This window comes from Odocoileus virginianus, chromosome 7 (genome assembly GCF_023699985.2).
Source record: "Odocoileus virginianus isolate 20LAN1187 ecotype Illinois chromosome 7, Ovbor_1.2, whole genome shotgun sequence".
In the NCBI taxonomy this organism is placed as follows: domain Eukaryota; kingdom Metazoa; phylum Chordata; class Mammalia; order Artiodactyla; family Cervidae; genus Odocoileus; species Odocoileus virginianus.
Genome location: NC_069680.1, coordinates 28,612,260 through 28,637,935, shown reverse-complemented (window position 1 = coordinate 28,637,935; position 25,676 = coordinate 28,612,260). Strand labels below are relative to the sequence as shown.

The 25,676-nt window shown below is 45.2% G+C and overlaps 1 protein-coding gene across 2 annotated transcripts in view; it reads right to left on the bottom strand.

Moving 5' to 3' along the window:
* The window catches only part of DOCK1 (dedicator of cytokinesis 1), a 545,853-nt gene that overhangs the window by 69,711 nt on the left and 450,466 nt on the right, over positions 1-25,676 (bottom strand). For both annotated transcript variants that reach the window (XM_070470415.1, XM_070470416.1), the window contains exons 33-36: positions 17,048-17,196; positions 8,106-8,191; positions 7,764-7,920; positions 242-282 (exon numbers count right to left, since the gene is read on the bottom strand). In XM_070470415.1, coding sequence (XP_070326516.1) covers positions 242-282; positions 7,764-7,920; positions 8,106-8,191; positions 17,048-17,196 — 433 coding nt within the window. The remainder of the gene's footprint in view (positions 1-241; positions 283-7,763; positions 7,921-8,105; positions 8,192-17,047; positions 17,197-25,676) is intronic.

Here is a 25,676-nt window from a genome sequence, read left to right as displayed (position 1 = left end):
ATAATTTGCTTCTGAGCTGACTAAGTATGACCCCCTCCACCCCCAGATCTCCACATCAGCCTGGATACACTGCCCTAGGCTTGACAATACTTTCAGGATCTCCACCAAATTCAAACTCCAGCCTTCACGATTTCCTACAAGATAAACCCCTATGATTATAAAATACTTTTTAGCATGGATTTGACAGACAGAAGTTATCATCAACAGGTCAGGGGTGTAGAGAAGACTGATGCTCACATACCGTATATACATTTCTTCCCTTTCAATCTCTTTGTAGAAATTCTGAAAGAAATCAAACCACAACACTATCTTAAGAAACCAGTTCTATAAAAGGTATCACATGCACATTAAAAATTCACAATTCTCCAACTTGTGTTAAAGACAAACAGACCCAACTCTTTGGATCTGAACCATAAATTCACATAAAATGCAGAAACCACTTACATTGCTCTTCATGTTTTTTTTTTTGGGTGGGGGGAAGAAATTCTAATGAATAAGTTTTCTGTACTCTAAATACTACAGGATGTATATGTTAATTTCAAATTCCTAATTTATCCTCTCCCACCATGTTTCCCCTTTGGTAACCTTAGGTTTGTTTTCTAAGTCTGTGAAGCTATTTCTGGTTTGGAAATAAGTTCATTTATATCATTTTTTCCCCTGATTCCAAATATAAATGGTATTATATGATATTTATCTTTCTCAATCTGATTTATTTCATTTAGTATAATCTCTAGGTCCATCCATGTTGTTGCAAATGGCAAAATTTCATTTTTATGACTGACAGTCCACTGTGTATCTATACCACATCTAAATAGATAACCAACGAGGACCTACTGTATAGCATAGGGAACTATACTCAACATCTTGTAATAACTTACAATGGAAAAGAATCTATGCTATACACCTGAAGTGAACACAACATTGTACATCAACTATATTTCAATAAAATAAAATGAAAAAAATGCCTGGCAAAACATTTTTAGAAATTAAAAAATAAGAGCCATGATGGCGTAAATCTACTTCTGTCATTTGAAAGTCACCCTTTTTCAGTTAAAACAAAGCATTACCCAAAGACGTGATATCTTAACCATTCTTAAACACTACAATTTTATGAGGAGTGGGAGAAAATTCATCTGGGAATAAGCATCATTAACATGACTTAAAGCATGCTGGGTCGAGCCTCACTCACCAAGAACCTTAAGAAGGCAACATGGTGTTGTAACTTGACTGGACACAATAGCCACGGGTCACGTGTACGCGAAGAGAAAGTCAGCTTGCACCTGCCACACACTCCGAGGGCTCAGCAGGCACATGGAGCCAGCGCCACTTTACCGTGTGGAACAGTGAGTGCACACAAGAGCATCTCCATCATCAGGGAGTTCCTACTGGGAAGTGCTGTTCTAGACAGACCTTCCAAAACACAGTATGAAATCCGGTCACTGCTCAGTAAAACACCTTGCGTAAGCACTGATAGAGGAAGGCTAGTCAGCTGATTATCAACAACGGGCTAACCCTACATGTGTGCTCAGTCACGTCCAATTCTTTGCCACCCTATGGACGCTAGCCCGCCAGGCTCCTCTGTTCGGGGTATTTTCCAGGCAAGAATACTGGAGTGGGTCTCCGTGCGCTCCTCCAGGAGACTGTCCACACCCAGGGATTGAACCCGCGTCTCCTGAGATTCCTGCATTGCAGGCGGATTCTTCACCCGTTGAGCCACCAAGAAAGCCCTAATTCTACATATTGTAGACTATTTTCAGATGAGCATAAATATTGCTAATACAGTTACATTTCTTTATGAGAAATCTCTACACTTTAAAATCTTTATTGTACACGAGGCACTAGAAAGGTATAGAATAGTCACCTAACAAGGTCTAAGGTACAGAGACATCACTGCCACTTTCAGTGTGAAATTCGGCACCTGCACACGAAGTGAGAACTCTAGAATGGGGGCCTGAGATAACTAGTGAATATCACTATCATGAACGCATGCAATTATCCAAGAAGATGAAATAGCCTGTTTTATTTCATTAGCCAAAAAAAGACATTGCTTCCACAATCGATCTGCCTGAAAAGAAATGCTAAATACATGCAGAGAGTAAGAGGGGGCGCGTTTAGAGATACGCACTAAGATTTCCACGTTTTGCAGCCTTTCAGCTGTGAGTGTCCCCTGGTTTCAGGTAATGAGGATATTTTTGGCTGAGAACTCAGAGCCACGTAACAAAGGAAAGCTACATCAAAGGCGAAGGATGAGCTGTTCACTTCCAGCTCTGACTCGCCAGTGTTTACAAGCTACAATTTCACACCACTCTCTTTGGCCCTCCTATTTTCAATCCTTTCCAAAGCTTTTGATCATTCTCCTCTACAATTTCACAACAGGGATATCATGCGACTTTCATTCCTCTCCGAGATATGGAAATGTCTTTATTTCCTGCCTGTGCTGAGTTCTGTTCCCTGCCTAGGACTTCAAAACCTCCCTAGCACCAAAGGACGTTCATCTCAAATCCCAATTTCTATGTAAAACTTTCCAGTACCTTGCATAAAAGTTCACACTGCTTAGCGGGAGCCCCACTTCTGGGCGCCCCCACCCCCGTGGTCCTCTCTCTATCCTAGCGCTGCCAGCTGTGTTTCTCCAAGCAACTGCATTGGGATCAGGCCCCCAACTCCAATCCAGCGATGCATTAATCTTTCAGAGCACATACATTTCACTGCGTTTCAGTTTTGTACTCCTTCATAACTAAGACACATCCTATTGATAAGATTTTTAGAGTTCTAGTTGCAACCACCTTAATTAACCTTATAAAGGGGCCACAAAGTACCTGACTTATGTTTGTAAATTAACAATGATTCTACTGCTCTCAGGCACAGATATGACAATTGCATAGACGAGCCAGGGGACATACAACAAAATCATCTACCAGTAACTGAAAACTTGTGTGATTATAAGGTGACAGTGAAATTCTACTTCATTACAAATCCGCATTTTGTCCAGTGGGAACTGTGATCCACTGTGTATACAGACTTGCTTGCAGAGGTCTGTCTACTTATACTGAGCTCAGTCACTTAGTCATGTCCGACTCTTCTCAACCCCATGGACTGTGTAGCCCACCAGGTTCTTCTGTCCATGGGATTTTTCCAGGCAAGAATACTGGAGTGAGTTACCACTTCCTTCTCCAGGGAATCTTCCCGATCCAGAGATCGAACCTATATTTCTTGCATCTCCTGCATTGGCAGGTGGATTCTTTACCACGAGCACCACCTGGGAAGCCCCAAGAAACAGACTCAGAGAATGAACCTATGGTTGCCAGTGGGGAGGGGCAGGGGGAATGGATAGTAGGGAGTTTGGGATAAACATGTACACATTGCTATATTTAAAAGGGATCACCAGCAAGGCCCTACTGTAGAACACAGGGACTCTGCCCAACGTCATGCGGCAGCCTGGATGGGAGGAGAGCCTGGGGGAGAATGGATATGTGGATATGTACGGCTGAGTCCCCTTGCTGTCCACCGAAACTATCACAGCATTGTTAATCAGTTATACTCCAACACAAAATAAAATGTTTAATTATAAAAAATTAAAGGACTTAGGCTACTGGCCAGAATAACAGCCTCTGTCTCTTATCTTTATTTTTTTTAAGTGAAAGTAAGAATACGATGTTAATGAGCCCACACAACTTAGCATGTTCCACCAACTCCATAAAAAAAGGAAAATATCACTGGTTCTAAAGGAGATTTGGCAATGGGCTTATGTTTCTTTATTGATGAATATATTTTATGTTCTTTGGTTTTAACCTTAGGATTTCAAGGTAATTTCTGCTTAGTGATCAGTTGAGTACATTTTATATCTTTCTTAACATATGTTTATACCTCCATATTCATTTAAAGATAGAAAGACTCTTGAGAGCCCCTTGGACTGCAAGGAGATGAAACCATTCAATGCTAAAGGAAATCAGTCCTGAATAGTCATTGGAAGGACTGATGTTGAAATTGAAGCTCTAATACTCTGGCCACCTGATATGAAGAACTGACTCATTGGAAAAGACCCTGATGCTGGGAAAAGGCTGAAGGCGGGAGGAGAAGGGGACGACAGAGGATGAGATGGCTGGATGGCATTACTGACCCAATGGACATGAGTTTGAGTAAGCTCCGGGAGTTGGTGATGGACAGAGAAGACTGGCGTGCTGCAGTCCATGGGGTCACAAAGAGTCGGACATGCCTAAGTGACTGAACTGAACTGAACTGAAGTGAGAAAGACATATTCGTTTCTATGAAACTCTATTTGTTTCATAAGAAAAGTACCAAGATAAAGGTAAAAATGGACCAGGAGGTTAAAAATATATTTATAAGATTAAATGTAATCTTAGCAGTGAATATTATGAGATAGAACATCTACCTGTAAGAATCTAGTTATGTTTCTCCGAAATCCAGAGATCTATTATATTTTTTAAATGAAAGAATCAGGTTGGAATCCATCCTCCCCAGGAAATGGTTAAGAACAGAACACGTGACTCTTCATGGGATGATTCAGGATGTTTCAAGCTGAAGGAAGTGAATGATGTCAGATAGTCTCAGGATGAGAGAGGAACACGGGGTACAAAGTCAGGAACTATGAGCTCAGGTGTCCTCACAAATGCTCACTGTTCTGATCCTGATTCTGATTCTAGTAAAAGGCCCTGTTCAGAGTTCACCACCATATCTCCACTAGGTTTGGCATCCTGGTGCACTCAAAAAGATTGTGCTTGAAACAAAGATTAATAGTAGTCAATCATCAAAGCTGGAAACCTCATCAACATAATAATAATTCTTCCTTCAGGACACAAATGGGCCTCTCGGATCCCCTTAAAGATCAGAGGGAGCACTAGAAAAGGATGTCCATGGTAGGGAAGGATTTTGAAAAGGTTTCTGCTTCTCTCATGCAGAAAAATACTGATTTCTATTTTGTGTTAACCACATTGGCATCATCAAAGTACATTCTTTTGGACAGAGGAAAGAAGGCAGGAAGATAAGAGCTGGGCTTATTTTTGAACAAATGATCGAGGACTTAATTGGGGCAGAGCTCACTGCTACCCCAGTGCACAGTCAGGCTACAGATGCGTGGAGAGGCAAACGGCCAGTGGGCCAGATCTCAAGGACGGAAGCCGGTACTGCCGACAGTGGTCCAAGACCCTTATGAAGCACATGCAAATGTAGTTAGATGTTTCAAGCTCACTCATCTTTCCTCGACCATGTCCAGTCTATTGATGAGACCAAAGGCATTCTTCATGCTGCAGGTGTTCTGGACTTCTAGCATTTCTCTCTTTGATTCTTTCTGAGAGCTCCCATCTTTCTGCTTATATTACCTATTCTTCCACTGTTGCTGTTGTTCCCTCAGTCATGTTCTACTCTTGGTGACCCCCAGGGACTGCAGCACGCCAGACTTCCCTGTCCTTCACCATCTCCCGGAGTTTACTCAAACTCATGTCCATTGAGTCGGTGATGCCATCCAACCATCTCGTCCTCTGTCCACTCGGCCATCCTGACACGCTGGTCTTCCATAATGTCTACTTTTTCTGTGAGTGCCCTTAACATGTTAATAATGGCATGCTAATTCCCAGTCTGATAATTCTAAAATCTTATGTCCAAGTCCAGATCTGATGTTGTGATTCTTCGAACTGTGTCTTTTGCCTCTAAGACACCTTGTAATTTTATGTTGAAAGTGCTAGTTAAAAGGAGCCAGGTAGTGGCTACAGCGGCAGTTTCTGCTCCAGGGAACTGTGATTTTCTGTATCCTCCTGTCTCTCCAATTTGGGGAGCAGGCGTTTTCCCAGTGGATCTAAGATGACTCTAAGAAGAGTTGTTGATTTTCAGTTTACCAGCTTTTTTTCTTGTAGTGAGGATGGGAATAACCACTTCCAAGCTCCCTTACGTACTGGACCAAAAACCTTAAGTCTCCCATGTTTAGATTTTCAAGGAAAAGAAAACTTGCTCTCGTAATATGTATCACTGGCCAAAACAGGTTGGCCAGCCGCAGAATGAAGGGCTGAGACTGCACAAGCTTTCAGCGCCAGCTCCTGGTGGCAAAGTTTAGATTCAATGTTGACACTCAAGTAGAAGGAAGGTAAAAAGTATTCCCTTTCGCTTAACTTTTTAATCCAAACCCCTCTGGTGATTTTCAAGAATGAATGATGTGTCTTGCTCTCTTGGCACAAAAGTCCATTCCCATGAGCTCACAGGGCCCACAAGTCCATACAAACGGGGGAAGTCAGGGCAGGGCTTCCACCTGCTGTCCAACGATCAGGTGGTGATAAGGACAATCCAGGGAAGTAAAGAGAAGAAACCAGAAGCAGTGTTTCCTGGCGTTCCTGCGTCGGGACAGGCAGGGGACACTGACAAAAAGGCTACCAGGGCCAGCAGTCTGTCTGGCTCCTTAAGGGAGCAACAGAGAAGGAAGATGCAGAGAGAGGCAGAGAACTCTGGAGCCAGACGTGGGCTCACGTGGCTCCTTAGGGCCATGAGGTTTGCCAACCACTCCCAGCAACTGAGCTTGCCGTAAAGCTTCCTAAAAGCTCCTTGCCCTGCCGCCTTGCCTGAGGCACCACGACTGCGTCAGGAATGGGGTGTCCTCAGAAGCCGGCCAAGTCCAGTGACCGCAGCTGTGCCAGAGGCTGATGGACGCGGGTGGCCAAGCTCACCCGGGCCTTCCTGTGGCCATGCACGGGCTTCCGGTGGCTGGACCGCAGATCACCACCACCTTGGTGGCTTGACACAATCGCTCTGTGCTCTCTCACCGTTTTGGAGGCTCCAGAGTGAAATCCACGTGTCAGCAGGGCCACGGAGCCTCCAGGAAGAGAACTGCCCCTTTCAGCTGTGCTGGCTCCGGGCGCTCCTCGGCTGTGGCAGCATCCCTGGCATCACTGCTCCCACTTCACCCGGTCTTCTCCTCAGGGTCTCTGTCATTTCCTTTTCTCTCCCTTAAAGAATACCTGTCACTGGACTTACCCCCTTCTGGGTAACCCAGGTCGGTCTCATCTCAAGATCCCGAGTCACAACTGCTACGAGTCTTTTTTCCAAATAGGGTCATTTTCATGTTTCTGCGGATCAGGACCTGGGCATCTCTTCCGGAGGCCACCATTCCCCCCACCACAGTTTACAAGGCTCCTAGTAACGAACACACTTAGGGGACTTCCCTGGTGGTCCAGGGGTTCAGAATCCACCTTGCGATGCAGGGGACACAGGTTGGATGCCTGGTCTGGGAACTAAGATCCCACACGCCGCTGGGGCAACTGAACCCACGGGCCATAATGACTGAAGACCTCCCGTCCTGGAGCCCGTGCTCCGCAACAATAGAGGCCCTCACACTGGAACTAGAACAAGTCCATGCCCAGCGATGAAGAGCCCATGCACTGTAGCAAAGACCCAGCACAGCCATCAATAAGTATTTAAAACAAAACCCACCCAAACTCCCCACTTAGGATTTGCAATCACTGAGGGCGCTCCCTGGTTACAAGACAAGACAGATCTTCTTATCTTCCGAACCAGGGGAAGAACAATTGCGCAGACATCCAGAGCAAAGACGGTTGCACAGACACGCTTATTGTGCAGACACGCTGAAACAGCAGATCTGCAAACAGCCCTGCCTTCCTCGTCCCCTGCAACAGACGAGGAAACAAGCGGAGGAAGCCACACACGGCCCTGCAAAGCTCTGGGGCCAGCTGTCCCAGAGCTCTGAAATTCTTGGTTCATCTCCCAGCTTCCTGGACAGATGGGACATTTAAGCTCTCACTCACCAGCACGTTGACTGTGCAGCTCATGCGGTTTTCTTTGTTCTCATCGTGCATGATGGTTCTATAGTCCAGAAGTCTCTCCATCAGGCGCACGACAAGCTTTACGAAAGTCTCCCCTGTTTTGGCGAGGTATTTGTGTTTCCTGCAGTGCTCCAAGAGGCTGAAAAATAATTACACACACCTTGTTAATCACACTCAGAAAAAGAAACTGGACTGAGGTGCAGTTTAAAATATTTTCCATCATTAACACTTTTAATTATTTCTGGGCTACAAAGTTCATTGTCGTCTAATTACAGTCTCTCTGTCTCCATTCTGACATAAATCCCACTGTTAATCAACACTTACATTTTATCAAATAACACTTTGTACTGCTCATCGCCTCTGCCTCCTTCCACTTCATGATCCAGCTTGGTGATGATCTCATTTTCAAACTATAATTAAACAGAGGAAGCGTAAATAATCAGCATGGTGGCTATTTCATTTCATGACTTGAGTGTCAATAATACATAAATCGTCGACAGATCGTCATTGGAGAGTTGCCCTGGAACTTTGAAGCTTGATTTCATTTAAGAGGTGCCCTTCTCGAACCCCTGGGGGTTTCTGATGGGCCCCTGTCACAGGGAGAATCTTTCATTTCCCTCCCTGGTTGATGAAACCTCAATGCATCTTCTGATCCCAGGAGCAAGAGCCACAGAGAGAAAGACAAGGCAATCGTAAGGGGAAAAAAATCAAGGAGCAACATAGAAAAAAGTCCCAAACTTCATCTTTATGAACAAGTAACAACTAAAATAGCTCCTCGGTTCCTGGAAAAGAACAGACGCTGTGTCACTTGGCAGCAGAGTTCTCTGCAATCTGAAAATAGGCGAAGGGCCACTTCCCTGCCACGCCTTAAGGGACCTCAGTGACACAGCTCATCCTGGACGACAAACGGTAAAAAACAAGAGGGGCCATGCCTGTAAGTCAGACCAGCAGACACCTCGAGAAGGTCCCTCCAGGCCTTTCCTTGAATCCTCCAGAGCCTCTGATTGGATTTCCAGCGTATTATGACGGGAAAGGACCCTCAGGATTGATGGTCTGTCTGTCTCACACTTTCAGAACAGCTCTGAATCCTGGGGAGGTGCGAATCTCCAAAATGTTTTCACGGAGGTCATGGACTCCATGGCTGATCATGCTGGAAATAACTCCTGTAATAATGATGGATGTGCACCCCCCCCCCATATCCTCGTGGCCCCATCTCCATCCCTGGCACATTTCAGAGCCACCTGAATATGGGGATCCGGCCAGGTGAGGGTCCCTGCAGTTACTCACGGATGTGGGACAGGCAGGAATAAGGGGCTGCGAGAGCTTTAGTTCCCGAGAAATGAGGTACCCACACTGAACCCAAAGAAGATGAGCAAAGGGGGAACTTCAGGAAACGAGGGCTGAATTCAGGGTTCACACAGCGAGCAGACACGGCATATATGCGAGGGTCTCTGGGATCCTCCTTTTAAAAAACTATATTGAAGTAGAGCTGATTTTCAATGTTGTGCGAATTTCTGCTGACAGCAAGGGGACTTGGTTATACACGTACATATCCTTTTCCCCTTCTCTTCCACTATGGTTTGTTTTAGAAGACTGAACACAGTTCCCCATACTTGTTGCGTATCTATTCTATATATATTAGTTTGCATCTGATAACCCCAGACTCCCATCCATCTCTCCCCAATCCCCTTCCGCTTGGCAACCACAAGCCTTTTCTCTTGGTTTGTGAGTCTGTTTCTGTTTTGTAGGTAAGTTCATCCATGCCATATTTTAGATTCCACATATCAGTGATGTCCTATGACATTATCTCTCTTTCTGACTTACTCCACTTAGTAGGATCATCTCTAGTGGGATCCCCTTAAAGTATATGCTCAGACACTGCTTCCCCAGGCAACTAGTCCCCTGCTGTTATTGGGATTCCATAAGAATTTAAGCTGCATGAGAAGAAGAATTTTCTTCTCTGTTGGTCTCTGCTGTATTCCCAGCCCCCAGGATAGCCCCTGGCATGGATGATCTAATGGGGTGAATATGCTACATACACAGACATTACTGCATAGAGTTGGTGTTAAGTTGGAGCTGGGGAGGACTTAATAGGGCCCCCAAGCAGCGGGCCAGTAGGTTACTAAGATACAACCTTGGCCACACAAGCCAAGTGGTGAACACACTCATTGCAGTGCTTGTAACTGGTCCATCCAACACTGTCTACTGCACTGCGGACCTGGGGCCCCACTGCTGCCGTGATACCTGCAGTGACATCCCTGTGAAGCAGAAGGCAAGGGGGCTGGAGAGACCCAAGGAGCAGCCTCAAAGCACGACCTTGATCAGGACATGCTGCCTGAAGTCACAGTTTCATCACGCTACGGATGAAACAAAGGCTTAAAACAGGACTGGAGAGAAGTATTGATTCGTGCTTGACATCAAGGACTTAGCAACATCACAAAAACTGGGACTTCAGTAAATCCCTGCAATTCTCTTCTTGATCTGTTTCATTGTCTCCTCCCCCCAGTAAACACCCTCTTTGATTCTGTTGGGCTTAAGAAGTTCAGGGATTTTAGGAACAGAGAAAAAAAGATGGTTCTTTCTACGGAAGAAGAAAGAATGAGTTGCATTTTTTTTTTTTGGTTCACCTGAGGTCTCAGGAGAATGACTTTTACTATATAATAAGAACTGTTGGACACTAACCCACTATTACTCTTCTCTTTACAGAAAAAAACTCTGCAAAAGGTGGTTCTGTCTGGAGACTAGCAGAAGAGAAATGGCTGGCTACTGGACCGAAAGCTGGCGTTTCAAGGCAGCCGCATCTTCCATGATGGCACCATGATGGGGATGCCAGCAATTAAGTGGTGAGTGCTGATTCTTCAGAAGAAACCACCGTGAGGTAAAATAAGACTAAATTTAATTGAGACACACAATTCAATTTCACACATGTTTAAGGAGCATACAACAAAGAAGGCTTAGAGAGTGAAGAAAAACATACCTCATCCTAACACAGGCAGACACACATCGGCACTACAAATTGCTCATCACTAGTTAATCAGAAGGTATTTGAATTTAGAGGCTGCTTTCTGGAAATGGCATGTTTTCTCTGCTTCTCCACAAACCTCGCTGCCACAAAACAAGGGCAATAAAGGAGGCTCCAGCTCCCTAAGTAGGCTGCTTATCAAATTTGACTGATGAATTTAATGTTTTCTAAAAAGAGTGGATGAATGATAAGTAAATCAGAAGAACACAGCTGATCCTAATTTCACTAACCTCAAGTCTAAACTCTGTAATTTGCACAAGTGCTTGGCAACCCTATCCTGTTTATCAGCAAGATTCAATTCCACAGATCTGCAGCTTAGCCTCAAATGCCAGGGCCTTCATCAATTTTCACCAAATATACTAGCATCAGTTCGCTCCTGTGCTGTGAACTGTTATCACAATCAGGATTAAATGATCCTGTCCAAATAAACTGGAGAAAGTACGTTTGCTGAAAGAGCAGGGTTGGTTTTCTAAAAATCATGTTGATTATCTTACTTGTAAAGGCATGCTGTCTGGTAATTTGAAACAGGATTCTCTATGCTTGGGATAAAATTAGCAAGGGTTTACTGTGTTGCTCAGAAGGTAACAGAGGCTCACTCATGTGATAAGCAAAATCATTATATTATCCCCTCTTTTCTGAAACACTAATATCGCTACAGAAATATCCACAGGATGTCTGACTTAAAATATTGAACAGAGTGTCTCTAAGCACCCGATACCAGTGGCCCTATGAGAAAATGAAACCTAAAAGGCCACGTATAAACACAGGGCTTTTCAGAAGGTTGCCGTCAAGCTGAACACAGTGGAGGCTGAACGGAGCTATGCTCGCAGGAGTAATGTATGACATTAACATCATCTTCAACTCAATTAACTTAGGAAGAACCATTGCTTTCACCTCTCAATGCCAACATGAACCATGGGTTATTGGCTCTAACTTAAGAGATGGCGGAATGAAAGGCCTCAGTACAGGATAATCTAAAAAGCCGTTTCTCCTTGGTTTGGAATGCATCATTACTGTTGGGGGTTAGACTTAACATTCTTGCTATACTGCATTTATAAATGCATAAAACCCGGCTTGCATTCTCCAGGTATCCGGGGACATGTTTAGAGAAGAGATCTGGGGTTATGTCAGAGCAAGGCAGGACCAGGATGGAAGGTTGGAACCGGTACCTCACCACACGGGTCAACAGCCGAGAGAAAGCTGAACGCTAGGACTGCGGGAAGCGAAGCACATTAGCAAAAGTTTCTTTGACCCTTCAAGAAAACCTGAGTGCAGGCAAGCTGCTTCTTACTGCACGCTGCCTTACTGTGCTTCGCAGAGACTGCACTTTTACTGGCTGAAGGTCTGCGCCTTGAGCATGTCTCTCCACGCCATTGATCGAACAGCATTTGCTTAGTTCTCTGTGTCAGTTTGGTAATTCTAGCAATATTCCAAACTCTCTACCAGCCTTTAAGACTCATTGAGGGCTCAGATGACGGTTAGCATTTTTTAGCAATAAAATATCTTTTTCCTTTTTAGCAATAAAGTATTTTTAATTAAGGTATGAACATTGCTTTTCTTAGATAAGATGCCATTGCACATTTAAGAGACTGCCGTACAGTGCAAACACAACTTTTATACGAACTGTGAAACCAAAAAATTCATGCGGTTCACTTTGTTGAGATTTCCCTTCATCATGGTGGTCTGGAACCAAACCCACAATATCTCCTGGGCCTGCCTGTCTGACTACACTTTGTCCTAATTTGTGTTTTTTAGAGAAAAGCATCTCACAAGATGCTGGAGGTCTGATCAAGGTTTTAGACCATCCCCTAGTATTAGAGAGCTCCAGAAATTAGATTCTCTTTCGTTCTGTGCCCCCAGATGGAACTGCCTAAGCCAACAGCATTGCAGAACACACCCTTCTCTTTAGCATGACTAGAAGGCTAGGGTAGGGTGGGTGGAAGTCAGTTAACTGTCTGTGTGGATCACATGGCCAAGAGGAAGGCACAGGCTTAGCAGAGAGCATCCTGGTCTCCCACACCCTTGGGGCTCCGTGCTCCCAGGTTGACACCTGAAAAGTAACTGACGCCCCCCCAAATCTATCACTCAGCCTTTACTCCTTGTGCTCAGACACACCATGATTTTGAGGTATATTGCATTCCCCTGGCCTAACCGCTCTGTAAACTTAATTACACACTTAATTAGTCTCTGGCACTCCATAGCCCACGTCCTATCGATAAGGTCCCCACATCCCTCTATGTCTAACAAGCAGGCAGCTCAGTGACCGTGAAGCTTCTGTGAAACACCCAGGAGGCTATAGTCAAGCCCCAGACCTGCAGCAGCCTGGCAGGGGACTGTCTGCTGCGTGGCGACACCTGGCGACACCTGGGACAGGTGCAGCTGTGCCCCTCTGCTCCGCAGCACAGACCGGGGACTGCCTTGGCTGCCTTCATTGACAGTTAGCTCCAGGAGCAAGCCTGCACATAAGGCCTGTGGGTTAAAGGGGATTATGGGAGTCTAGGCAGATCTTTGGGCTTCCCTGGTGGTGCTAGTGGTGAAGAACCCGCCTGCCAATGCAGGAGACGTAAGAGATGTGGGTTCAATCCCTGGGTCGGGAAGATCCCCTGGAGCTGGAAATAGTAACCCACCCCAGTATTCTTGCCTGGAGAATCCAATGGACAGAAAAGCCTGGTGGGCTATGGTCCAGGGGTCACAAAGAGTCAGACACGACTGAAGCGACTTCACATGCACACACTCAGGCACCTCTTTGCTGGAAAGCTTTTATAATAGTAATAGGATTCAGTATCATCAGAACTCTCAGAGTCCAGGGTGTTAGTTTCCATGACCTCATGGACCACTTTTGAGTCTGGGGTTCAGTGAAATGAAAGCCTAATTTGGGGGTCATGTTTCCTTTCTAAGCATCCAAAACAACAGAATCAAGTATTATTTTTTAATTGAAAGCAAGAATAAAGCAATCAACAAAATCCCAACGAACTGAAGAATAAACAAAAAATCACCACCGAACATATTCACATTCATATTACAGTGCAAACTACATTGGCTTTGCCACCAAGAGGCAAAAGCTGCCAACACCCACTGGGCTTATTCAATTATTTGCTTAAGGTAACCAGCCTGGGCAGCAGGAAGAGATTATTCAAACAGGAATTCGCAAACATTTAGGACACAAAGATTACTCATGCTATAATTTTTTACAACTAAATAGGAATTTCTGGAAGTCTTGGGGCATTTTGCTGACCCTCAGGAAGAGGACAGAAAATGGCTCTGTGACCAAAAACACTATATTGTTGTGGAGTCTTTTCCATCCCATTTTTACTAATGGTCTAGAGCCCACATGGCCATTTGCTGCAATTCTTAGCTGTTAGTTCTGTATTTTCCAAAGATAGAAGGAATGGAATTCTTCAAAACACAGGTGCCAAGGGAGAATTTAAAAGGTATGCTTTTCTTCTGAATCAAAATCTAGTGAGGCTGAGGCTCAGAATGTACTCATTTGGGGGGCAGGGTCTGGTGGCTCAGACAGCAAAGAATCCATCAGCAATGTGACAGATTTGGGTTCAATTCCTGGGTTGGGAAGATCCCCTGGAGAAAAAAATGGCAACCCACTCCTGGATTCTTGTCTGGAAAATCCCATGGACAGAGGAGCCTGGTGGGCTACAGTCCATGGGGTCCAAAGAGTTGGACACGACTGAGCAACTAACTCTTTCACTTTCACACTTTCTCGGTAAGACAGGGGAGAGGTTAGTCAAGGCTCATCTTGTCATTACAAGGCTCAGCTGAGCTATGTAATGTGTGCATGCTCAGTCATTCAGTTAATCCCACTCTTTGCAACCCCACAGACTGTAGCTCACCAGGCTCCTCTGTCCATGGGATTATCCAGCAAGAATATTGGAGTGGGTTGCCATTTCCTCCTTCCGGGAATCTTCCTGACCCAGGGGTTGAACCTGTGTCTCTTACATCTCCTGCATTAGCAGGCGGGTTCTTTACCACTAGCGTCACCTGGGAAGTCAGTTGCCATGCCCTCGTCCAGGGGATCTTCCTGACCCAGGGATAAAACCCATGTCTCCCACGTCTCCTGCACTGCTGACAGATTCTTTACCCCTGAGCCGTCGGGAAAGCCTGCCTGCCGACATGAAGCAGATTACTTTCTGGGTGGGAAGGATTTCTAGAACGCAAGGCCACTTGGTACACACGTGAGCCTCCTAGTTAAGACACTCCTGTCTCATCCAAGCTCTTCCACGACGGATCAGATCACGTGGACCTGGTAGGACCTGCCCAGAGCCAATGGTATCAAGGTCAGGAATTGCCTGCAGCCATTTCAAGAGGGTCCCAGGCTACCAGGAGGCTACCATAACCCAGGCCACCCTATCCCACCTCCACGTCATCCTATCCTACTTCCATGCCAGACCCCCAGTGCTCACACATTGGGGAGACAGGACGAGCAACACCCAGGACGCAGGAAAGGGGACACTTATTTTGAAAGAAGATTCCTGCTCCTTCTTGCAGAAATGGAGACAAGGAAGAAGCAGGCTCTTGGGGAACTGTATGTATTAGAACATTCTAATGAAATGCCTGGAGACCCTAGGAGCAACAGCCCTGGGGAACTTTTAAAAAAAGCCAATGTGTAAGACATGGTTTTGAATTCCAATGACGGCGTGAGGCAGCTTAAACTTGAGTGAAATGGCGGGTAGTTCTTCTGAACCCAGCAGGTCACTTCTCCACCGCAACTGTTAAGAGTGTGAACTGCTCACGGCACGTAGTGCACAGGAGAGTCTGAACAGCCCCATTCTGAAAGCTACAGCAACCTCTCAAAAAAGAGGCTCCATCACATGTTCCAAACACTCAAGTTTTGTAAACATGAAAACCTTCATGCCTTCCCCTCCCTCCATTTGGTCTGCACATCTGCTGTGAACGCAGAGCGAATCTAAGCCTTGTTGACGTGCCTAACGACGTTAGGTAATTGAATTGGTGGCAGATTAAACAGCAGTCAGCCAGCCCCGTCCTAGAAGTCCCCTGGATGGGGGGGAGGGCAGGGCAGCCGTGGCTGCCGTTCCGTGCACGTGTCAGCCACACATGTTCCCCAGCGTCGCCGACAAGGCAGAGCGGGCACGCCCTGTGCTTCAGGAGGGGGGCCCCCGGAGGACGAGAGCCGAGCAGAGAACAGAAACTAGTCTCAAAAGATACGGCGAGTGGACACACAAACGCTGTGGCCCAGGAGAGCCTGGAATGGGGGCGGCGGGAGCAGATGGGCCCTGGGGCTGAGACAGAGGAAGAACCACAAGTCATCGCAACCCACCAGCGAGGCCAGGACGGCAAGCCGAGGCCGGGCCGGTGGGACGGGACCCGTGACCCGGAGGACGAGGGGCCTGGCAGGAGCGAGGGCCCTGGGGAAGCAGGAGGTTTGGGAAGGATGGCACGCCCTGCGGCATCCACATGCCTTCACCCCAGGGAGGCTAAGATAGGTCAGTAGAAAATCTGAGCGGTCCCAACGGAAAAGGAAATTGATCATTTCCCAATTCATAAGACCAGATTACTTTAGCAAAGAGATTTTTTTTTCACTGACTTTTTTTTTTTTTGCCCTGATTTTACGTTCAGGGTGTCTTTTCACCTGTCTATGAAGGTACAAACAGAAGATAATATAAATGAACAAATGGCCAAGGATCCTCAACTGAAAATTCATGGCTGTGGGTATGCAGGCTCTTAGTTCCCTGATAGGGATCGAACCTGCACCCGCTGCAGTGGAGGCATCAAGTCTTAACCACTGGACCACCAGGAAAGTCTCTACATATACCTTAAGGAATTTCATCTGTCTCATTGCACAGGTAAGAACACCAAGGCGCACACTTAGAAGAAGAAAGGCAAAGACTTTAGACTTAAAAATAAGGTAACTCAGCAAGAAGCAGCCAGTCAGAAAATAACAGTAAGGTCTGATCAAACCCTCTTCGGCACCTATCAAGGAGGGTAAAAGAGTTTTACCCAGTTTTAATGTGTAAGTAAATCCAGATAAAAGTAACTGAAAGCTAAAAACAAAGAACAATGCTCCATAAAGCTGAGAGCAGTCCTTAAGAACGATAGGCTTCTTCCACAAGGAAAGCCTAGGACTCTTCTCTCTTAAGATGCAGGGAAGTGTTTTCCATATTCAGCACGTGTAACTGCAGAATTATCTATGAGTCCTTTCAAGAGGACACGCCATAGCACCTTGAGAAAGTGGCTTGTCTCCAAGCCACTTACTGCACACCCACATCCTTACCATCTGGAAGCTTCGGGTGGAGTGGAATTCACACTGCATCATGTCGAAGAAGATGGGGATGGTGGCTTTGCGAAGCTCTGTCTCTGGAATCAGCGTCATTTCTAATATGGGACCGACCATCTCTGGAATGAACTTGATCTTGTGTTGACCTTGAATAAAGAAATGCATTATTCAAAAATTTTTTTAAAAAAGGATTCTGAAATGGGCTTCAGTGGACAAAACAAAACTACACAGGTCACTATGATCTGAAGGCTAGGACCTGGAGAATATATATCCATTTCTCATCCACAGGCAACAATTTTGAATGTGTTCAGCCTGTAGTATAAGAAGTGGACAGTACTGTGAATTTTAAGTAAAGCTATTAGAAAAATCCATCTAGTACAGGGCCTGCAGTCATGGTTTGTCTGTTACAGACAATAAATGCCATTTCACAAATAGACAATTACATCACACACATAAAAGGCGTGAGCGGCCAGTGGGTAACCAGGTTTGGAAAGAGAGGGCTGGGAGATGGGACACTGGGCATCTCACTTTGTAGATAATGAAAAAGAGCTGAAGTGAAGGCAGGTAGGGTAGATGGTCTCTTGGGCCCTCTCTGTCTGTAACATCATTTGAAAAACAGTTTACTATTTGGAACCTCTGTAAATAATGTTGAGTGATTTCTGTAACCTTCCCAATGACTGCAATCAAAGAAAACAATGCCAGACCTCAGAATATGAAGCTGTGAAAACAGAAAGGACTCTCTCTTTTTTTTTTTTGACTAATGATGTGATTGGAAAATGCTTGTTTATTTATTTTTAATATTTATTTATTTATTTGGGTCTTAGTTGAGGCCGGTGGGGTCTTCATCGTGTCATGAGGGATCTTTCATTGCAGCTGCGGTGCCCGGGTTCAGTAGCTGAACATGCAGGCTTAATTGCCCCATGGCATGTGGGATCTTAGTTTTCTGACCAGGGATCAAACTTATGACCCCTGCATTGGAAGGCGGATTCTTAACCACTGGACTATGAGGGAAGTCCCCGAAAATGCTTAGTTAAATAACTACTTTATCTTTATCTCACCTGTATTGTCCAGATATAATTTTTTTAAGCATCAGATTATAATATTCATTATGATTCACAGGGCAATAGTATTTTCTTAAAAACCACTTTAGAAAGACCTTCTCAAATACTATTGCCCCATGACTACTAACTAATATTATAGTATTAGCTGACATTTACTAAGTATGACTACAAGACAAGCCTCATGGAAAGAGCCTCACTGATTCTCAACATCATTTTGTGAGATGGTGACCACACCTCCTTCAATTTTAAAAATTGAACTTTAAAAAAAATGTAATAGGCTTTATATTTTATAGCAAAACTGAGCAGAAGGTACAAAGATTTCTCCTACACTCCTACCTCATTAGCACCACCCTCTCCTAGAGCGGGGGCCATTCTGAACTCTGTTTTCCAGAGGAAGAGACTGCAGACCTCCCAACACCAGCGTGCTGTCCACTGGAAACAGCAGGGCAGGATGGGAACCCGGGTCTGGGGTTCTGAAGCCTCGGCCTGTCCCCCATTCCCTGCCTGCTCGTCACGGGATGGCTCCAGGGGAGTGGCTCTCGCCGCCCCTCTAGAATAGAAGGACGCTGGCTGTCCACAGCGCCCCCTTATCTGTCTGTTCTCACAGTCACCCACGGGCAGGGAGCTCCCTAGCGATCCAGTGGCTACAACGGCTTGCACCGCTGAGGTCCCGGGTTCAATTCCTGGTCCGGGAACTAAGACTTGGCTTCACAGCCAAACAAGACAGACACGCAGACACAGACGCAGGGGACAGGGGCCTGTCATTTTCTCTAGTGTTACTGGAGTAACACGCTTCTAAAATGTGTCCCTCAGGAAGTAGAAACTGGCTTCTTTCAGGTTCCAAACCTGTTTATTTTTCTTTTCTATCTCAATTATGTGTTTGGAAATGTTGGTATCATACCTTTTGAGGCCTCTGCTCTTGACTGCTAACTCAAAAATCTGGTTTTTTTTTTTTTCCATTTTTTGCTGCCATTTTGCCTCACCCGGGCAGTGGCTTCCAAACCTTGCTGGACCTAAACTCCTGAGGGCTGAGAGTGATGAGGGTGAGCTTCCAGAGAACCTAAAGTGATAAGAGGCCAGCAGAGGGAAGAAGCTGGGAGACCCCCTCTCTCCCCACCCACACCTGGAAAGAAGATGCTGGAAACCTCATTTCCAAAAAATGGGGGTGTTGGTTTTATGTGAGATTACATGACGTAATTAAATTTAGAGGCAGGGCCTATCCAGAAAGTGGTCTTTTAAAATTCCTGCCTTCTTATCTTTAATTTCAGAACTTCTGATTTATTTTTATTTCACTCCATTATAATTTATATCATTTCTTTCCAACATGTAATAGAAGAATGCATAAGAGTTAAATGCTTGAATGAATTATTTGCAACATTCTGTTATTAAGATTTGTAATTTACCCAGAGTTAATCAATATTACTAATATTTTTACATAATCTGGATATAGAATGGATATAATAAATAATTTAGCTTTCCTTAGAACTCAGCAAATAGAGATTTCAGAAAAGAGAACCATTAAATGAATTTGGTTATTATAAATGAAGACCCTTAACAGAATATATAATCCTCATAAGTGGCCTAAATGAAATATATTCTGAAATTTGTACCGAGTGGACATATACACAAAATGTGACGTTCAAGAAGGAATCTGAATATTACTAAAATCTTACTTTAAAAAATCTTATTAACCTTTACTAAATAAATAATACTTTGGCTAAAGCTCTAATATAATGTGATTTTCATCACTTCCCCCAAAGCTTATTGTTTCTGAAAGGCATGTAACTGATGCAAAGCATTCTCTCAAAAATGCTATTATATTCTGTCTCTCAGGTGTCACTTCTCTTGTATTATGTCTAAAAAAATGCCAGAGCCAGTGTTTCAGAAAACAGATGCTGGTGACAGAAAGGTGTTCATCAGGCACAACTGCAGTATCACAGAGGACTCTGTCACCAAGAGTCTACTGTTCCAGGCTGGGAGGAGAGTATAGGATAGTAACAAGTGGCTGTGAACGCAGGGATTGGAAAGGTTATGTTCCAAAAACAACGGTGTCTCCAATTTCACTGTAATTGTTACAGTGATAATCTCTGATTATTACTCCTCCCATTAACGTAGGACACACCGGCTGGGCACCAGTGATCAGCCTCAGCCACAGTGAGGTCCCCAGACTTTAGCCTTGGAGAACCAATGGTCCTCAAGATGAGAGAGGGCTGGATGCAATTCTCCAGTATTCATCTTTTTTTTTCTCTTGTTCTGGCATTTGCATTATGGATTTCCCCTGGGGCATCTCTTGTTCAAATTTAATGATGAAATCAGGCTTGGAATCAATGGGGATCAAGGTGACTCTTGAACTGTAGACTTTAAGAAAAAGAGGACTTATTTTTCTGTTTGTATCCTTTTGAGACAAAGGAAGAACATGGTAATGATTGGATCACAATGGGACTCTTTCACCTCTGGTCACATCTGCCAAACTCCTGGTTTGTTGTTTGTTGTTGTTCGGTCACTAAGTCATGTCTGACTCTTTGCGACCCCCATGGGCTGTAGCCCTCCAGGCTCTTCTGTCCTTCACTATCTTCCAGAGTTTGTTCAAATTTGGGTCCAAAATTCCTGGTTGCTGCTACTGCTAAGTCACTTCAGTCATGTCCAACTCTGTGCGACCCCATCCCTGGGATTCTCCAGGCAAGAACACTGGAGTGGGTTGCCATTTCCTTCTTCAATGCATAAAAGTGAAAGGTGACAGTGAAGTTGCTCATTGATGTCCAACTCTTCGCGACCCCATGGACTGCAGCCTACCAAGCTCCTCCATCCTCGGATTTTCCAGGCAAGAGTACTGGAGTGGGGTGCCATTGCCTTCTCCGAAAATTCCTGGTTACCACTCCCCAATTCTTAAAACCCCACAGGGAGTCTTTCTTCTCATGACAAAACATGGAGCTTATTCTTTGGGAACCAGACCACTCTGTCTCAGGGAGGGGCTGGCTTCTGCCTTCTGAGCAACCTCCCCCTGGGGTGTCTGGAAAATCTCTTGATGATCACGAGTGTTCAGAAATCTGGGACGTTAAACGTTAAACATCATCTAATCCTGGGAAAAATCTTCGTATACACAAGGGTAGACAAGAGCCAAAATTTCCATCACCCCGTCAAACAGATTCGGCCCCACTGTACATGGGTTTTAATGGGAAACACACAATTTTTCCAAGTCTCCAAAAATACCCCCGAAGGGAATCTCTGCATGACAAATACCCCTGGCCAGCCTGGCAGATAAAGATCTCGCTGCAGGCACATTTGTTCTGGCCAGATCCGAGCGACTGCGGCTCCAGGGTGCTGTATGTAATAAACAAAATGTAAATCGAGGTGAGAAAGGCGAAAGGGAGACGGGGGCTCCGTGGGCTGCTGCAGAGCGCGCTTTGATAAATAACTGAAGAGCTGGGTAAATAAGCACATTTCTCCCCCCTTTTTTGGGAGAGAGTCTGCCTTTGATTTCTCCTTTTGCACTCAAAATATGACAGGTATGGGAGGAAAAAAAAGAACCAGGACATGCTGCTCAGCCCCATGGGGCAGCGCTGTGTCTGTACTTGCATGAAATTCAGGAACAGAGACCCCAGATCCTTGCTCTGATGCTTGCTCTGTACGGAGGCGGGTTCTGAGTCGTGCACACGGCATATAAGACTCAAGGAAAAAGTCTTCTCAGGGTGTATTTGGCTCTGGGTGATAGGTAAGTAATTGTAAGTGGATGAATATATCTGACTTGTATTTTTTTTAATTTTCTCCGTGGAGCTGGCTAGATCAGAATGCCAACATGATCTAGTGGTCCCGAACGTGAACCATTTGGCAAAAAAAAAAAAAAAAAAAATTCTATAAAAAAACTGTGTAGAAAATAGGTTCTGTACATCTTGGGAAACTGAAATGTGCTGTTGTAAATATCCCGAGCAGGGGCCTCAGCAGTGATACTTGACAGGCAGGCTCCAACACGTGAGATTCACAGCAGCAAAGAAAGAGTCAGGTGGCTGGAAGTGACCCCGCAGAGTGACCTCATGGTGTGACTCCCAGAGCTGGCCTTAGCCATTTTGAGGGGCTGCTTGGGCCCGATCTTGTGAGCAGCCGATATGTTTATTATTCTTTTAATTTTCAAAAATAATTACTATTTTATAAACAAGGAACCCAATCAGGTGGGTTGATGATTATTTCTTTTTGTTACTATATTCCTGCCCTTCATGGATCACGGTCACGGTTTAGGTTTACACTTGACCTCCTGGCCGCTTCTTTTGCAGAGTCAAAGGTGCTGCTGCTGCTAAGTCGCTTCAGTCGTGTCTGACTCTGTGCGACCCCATAGACAGCAGCCCACTAGGCTCCCCCGTCCCTGGGATTCTCCAGGCAAGAACACTGGGGTGGTTGCCATTTCCTTCTCCAGTGCATGAAAGGAAAAGTGAAAGTGAAGTTGCTCAGTCGTGTCCGACTCTTAGCGACCCCATGGACTGCAGCCCACCAGGCTCCTCCATCCATGGGATTTTCCAGGCGAGAGACCTGGAGTGGGGTGCCATTGCCTTCTCCAGGTCCCAGGTGAAAAGCTGCCGAACACAGCTCTGATGTGTGAATCACCGTATTCCAATTAGAAATGGACAGGGAGGAACTGGACACATTCTCTCTTAACAGCATCCTTTACATTGCAAACCAAAAGTCTCCATCACTCACTCGACTCAGCCTACTGGGAGCAAAACGACAGGTGATGTTAAGAGAGCCCATCGTGCTGACCAGTGGAGCCTTCATGAAGACCCGGAGATGGCTTCACAGAGAAGCTCAGACTTCCCGGGGGCCATCTCACCTTGCTTCACTGAAATCGCACAGAGCACGTGAGCAGTCAGTTTCAAACAGGGATTCCAGAGATGACCTCCAAAACACTTCGAATTAAAAAAAAAAAAAGAGACAACCCGAGTGTCAGCAGTGCCCATCGGCCTGCTCGGCGGGGGCTCGAGCTGGCTCGTGGAGGCTCCCTCTGTGCCAGGAAGGGGTCCTTCAGCTGAAGGCCAGAGAGGAGGAGACAGTCCTGGGTGAGCTGAGCTGAGACAGCAACTGCTAATCAAACAAGAAGGAAGCATTTCAGCGTGTTAACAACCTGTCTGAGTATCTACCAGGATGGCCGTCTCTTCTTATGCTAAATGAAAAAAAGACTTCCAAGGCATTTTGGAAGGAAGCATTTGAAAACACACCTGGAACTGTCCTTTTAGGGAAAACAGACTAGCTCCCAGTTTGGACTTTAGAATTGACACTGGATAATTCAGAAGAAGGTGCTGCCATTCTCTCAGGAAGGGCCAGGGTGAAAGGTGAGTTCAGAGAGGGCCCTGATGCAGAAGCATGTTGGGTGCCCGCTGTTGGCCCAGCCACAAATGGTGGAGCCCATAGTATACTTGGACCCTGGCATCTGGAAAAGGCCCTGGCCCCCACTTGTCCAGCCAGGAGCAATTCCCTCCATCCCTGCCTGCCCTCCCTTGCCCCTCCCTCGAATGGGGCTATCCATGGAACTTTCCTGGCAGAAGGCCCAAAGTCTCTGACCTGCCAGGAAGCATGACAGATGAACCCGTCAGAGCCAGATCAATTAAAATGAATCACGAGAAGTCCTTCTCCCTATTCTAGGAGCCTGAGCTTTTCCCTACTGAGATCATCATCATCATATATATATATAAACAAGAATTATTGAACTTCAGGCTTGGAAGGCTCTTGGAAGCTTCCATCCAACCTCTTTATCTTACAGCCGAGGAAGCTAAGTGAGGAAAGCCCTGTGAGTCCCGTGACAGAGGCCACGCAGCCAGGCAAGGTCAAGGCAGGAGGGGGGCTGGGGAGGGACTCACTCGGTCTCTTCCCTGGGAACCCAGGGCGCCTGCGTTCTCCCCAGGGATGGCAGGAAGATGGAGGACAGGACAGAGCCTGGAGGGCTCTGTGCTGGGGATGTAGCCAAGATCTTTCACACCGAGAGCCAGTATTTTGATTCTGGACGTTTAAGCTGCTTACTGGGTCCCCTAGCAACTCCAGGACTCACACCCATACATGCACCACACTGGCTAACATTTTAATAGAGAATTTCTTTGTTATATTAACTCTCTTATTAATAAAATTGCTTTCACTGTGCTAATATCTTATCATTTTACTTCTCTTTTTATTGTAGAGTACACGAGATGAGATCTACCTTCTCCAATTTTTACATATACAATACAGCATCGTTAATTGTACATTAATATGTACAACAGCGGATCTCCAGAATGCATGCATCATGCAAAAAGGACACATTTCAGCTTCTGATCAGCACCTCCACCTCCTGGCTTACCCCCACCCCTGGCAACCACCCCTCTGCTCTCTGTTCTATGGGGTTTGACTCCTTTAGAGACCTCATGCAAGAAGACTCATGGGGTGTTTGTCCATCTATGACTGGCTTATTTCACTGGCTTATATAACAATGGTCTGCAGGGTCTTTCTACCTTTTGTATATGACAGGATTTCTCTCTCTTTTAAGACTGAATAATACCTCATTGTGCATATACACACACCACATTTCCTTCACCCGTTCTTCCATCAGTGGACACACAGGTTCCCTCCAAACCTGACTGTTGTGAATAGGGTTGCAGTGAGCATGGGAGTACATATTTTATCCAGATTCTGATTCCAGTTCACTAGGATGAGGAACCTGGAGTAAGACTGCTGGGTCATGGGACAGTTCTATTTTTAATTTATTGAGGACTCTCCCTGCTGTTTTCCAAAGCGGATGCACCATTTTATAATCCCACCAGCCATGTACAATAGTCTCAGTTTCTCTACCTCCTTGAAAACATGTGTTTATCTTTTTTTAATAACAGCCATCCAACTGGTGTAAGGCGACGGCTCACCGTGGTTTTGATTTGCATTTTCTCGATGACTCTTGATGTTGAGCATCTTTTCATTTACCTATTGGCCATCTGTCTGTCTTCTTGGGAGAAATGTCTATGTAAGTCATTGGATCATTTTTTAATTGGTTTATTTGCATTTGTTTGTATTTTTGCTATAGAATTGTAGGAGTTGCTCAAATATTATTGATATCAATTCCTTATCAGACCTGTGGTTGGGAAATTTATTCTCCCACTTCATAGGCTATCTTTTCATTCTATTTTTCCCTTCCTCTGTTGTGTAAATGCTTCTTAGTTTGATGTAGTATACTTGACTTTTTGGTATCGTTTCCAAGAAATCATTGCCAAGGTCAATGTTAAAAAGTTCTTCTCCAAGAGACTCAGATGTATAGAACAGACTTGTGGACTCTGGGAGAAGGCAAGGGTGGGATGTTTCAAGAGAACAGCATCGAAACATGTATATTATCTAGGGTGAAACAGATCACCAGCCCAGGTTGGGTGCATGAGACAAGTGCTCGGGCCTGGTGCACTGGGAAGACCCAGAGGGATCGGGTGGAGAGGGAGGTGGGAGGGGGGACTGGGATAGGGAATACATGTAAATCCATGGCTAATTCATTTCAATGTATGACAAAAACTACTGTAATGATGTAAAGTAATTAGCCTCCAACTAATAAAAATAAATGAAAAAAAAAAAAA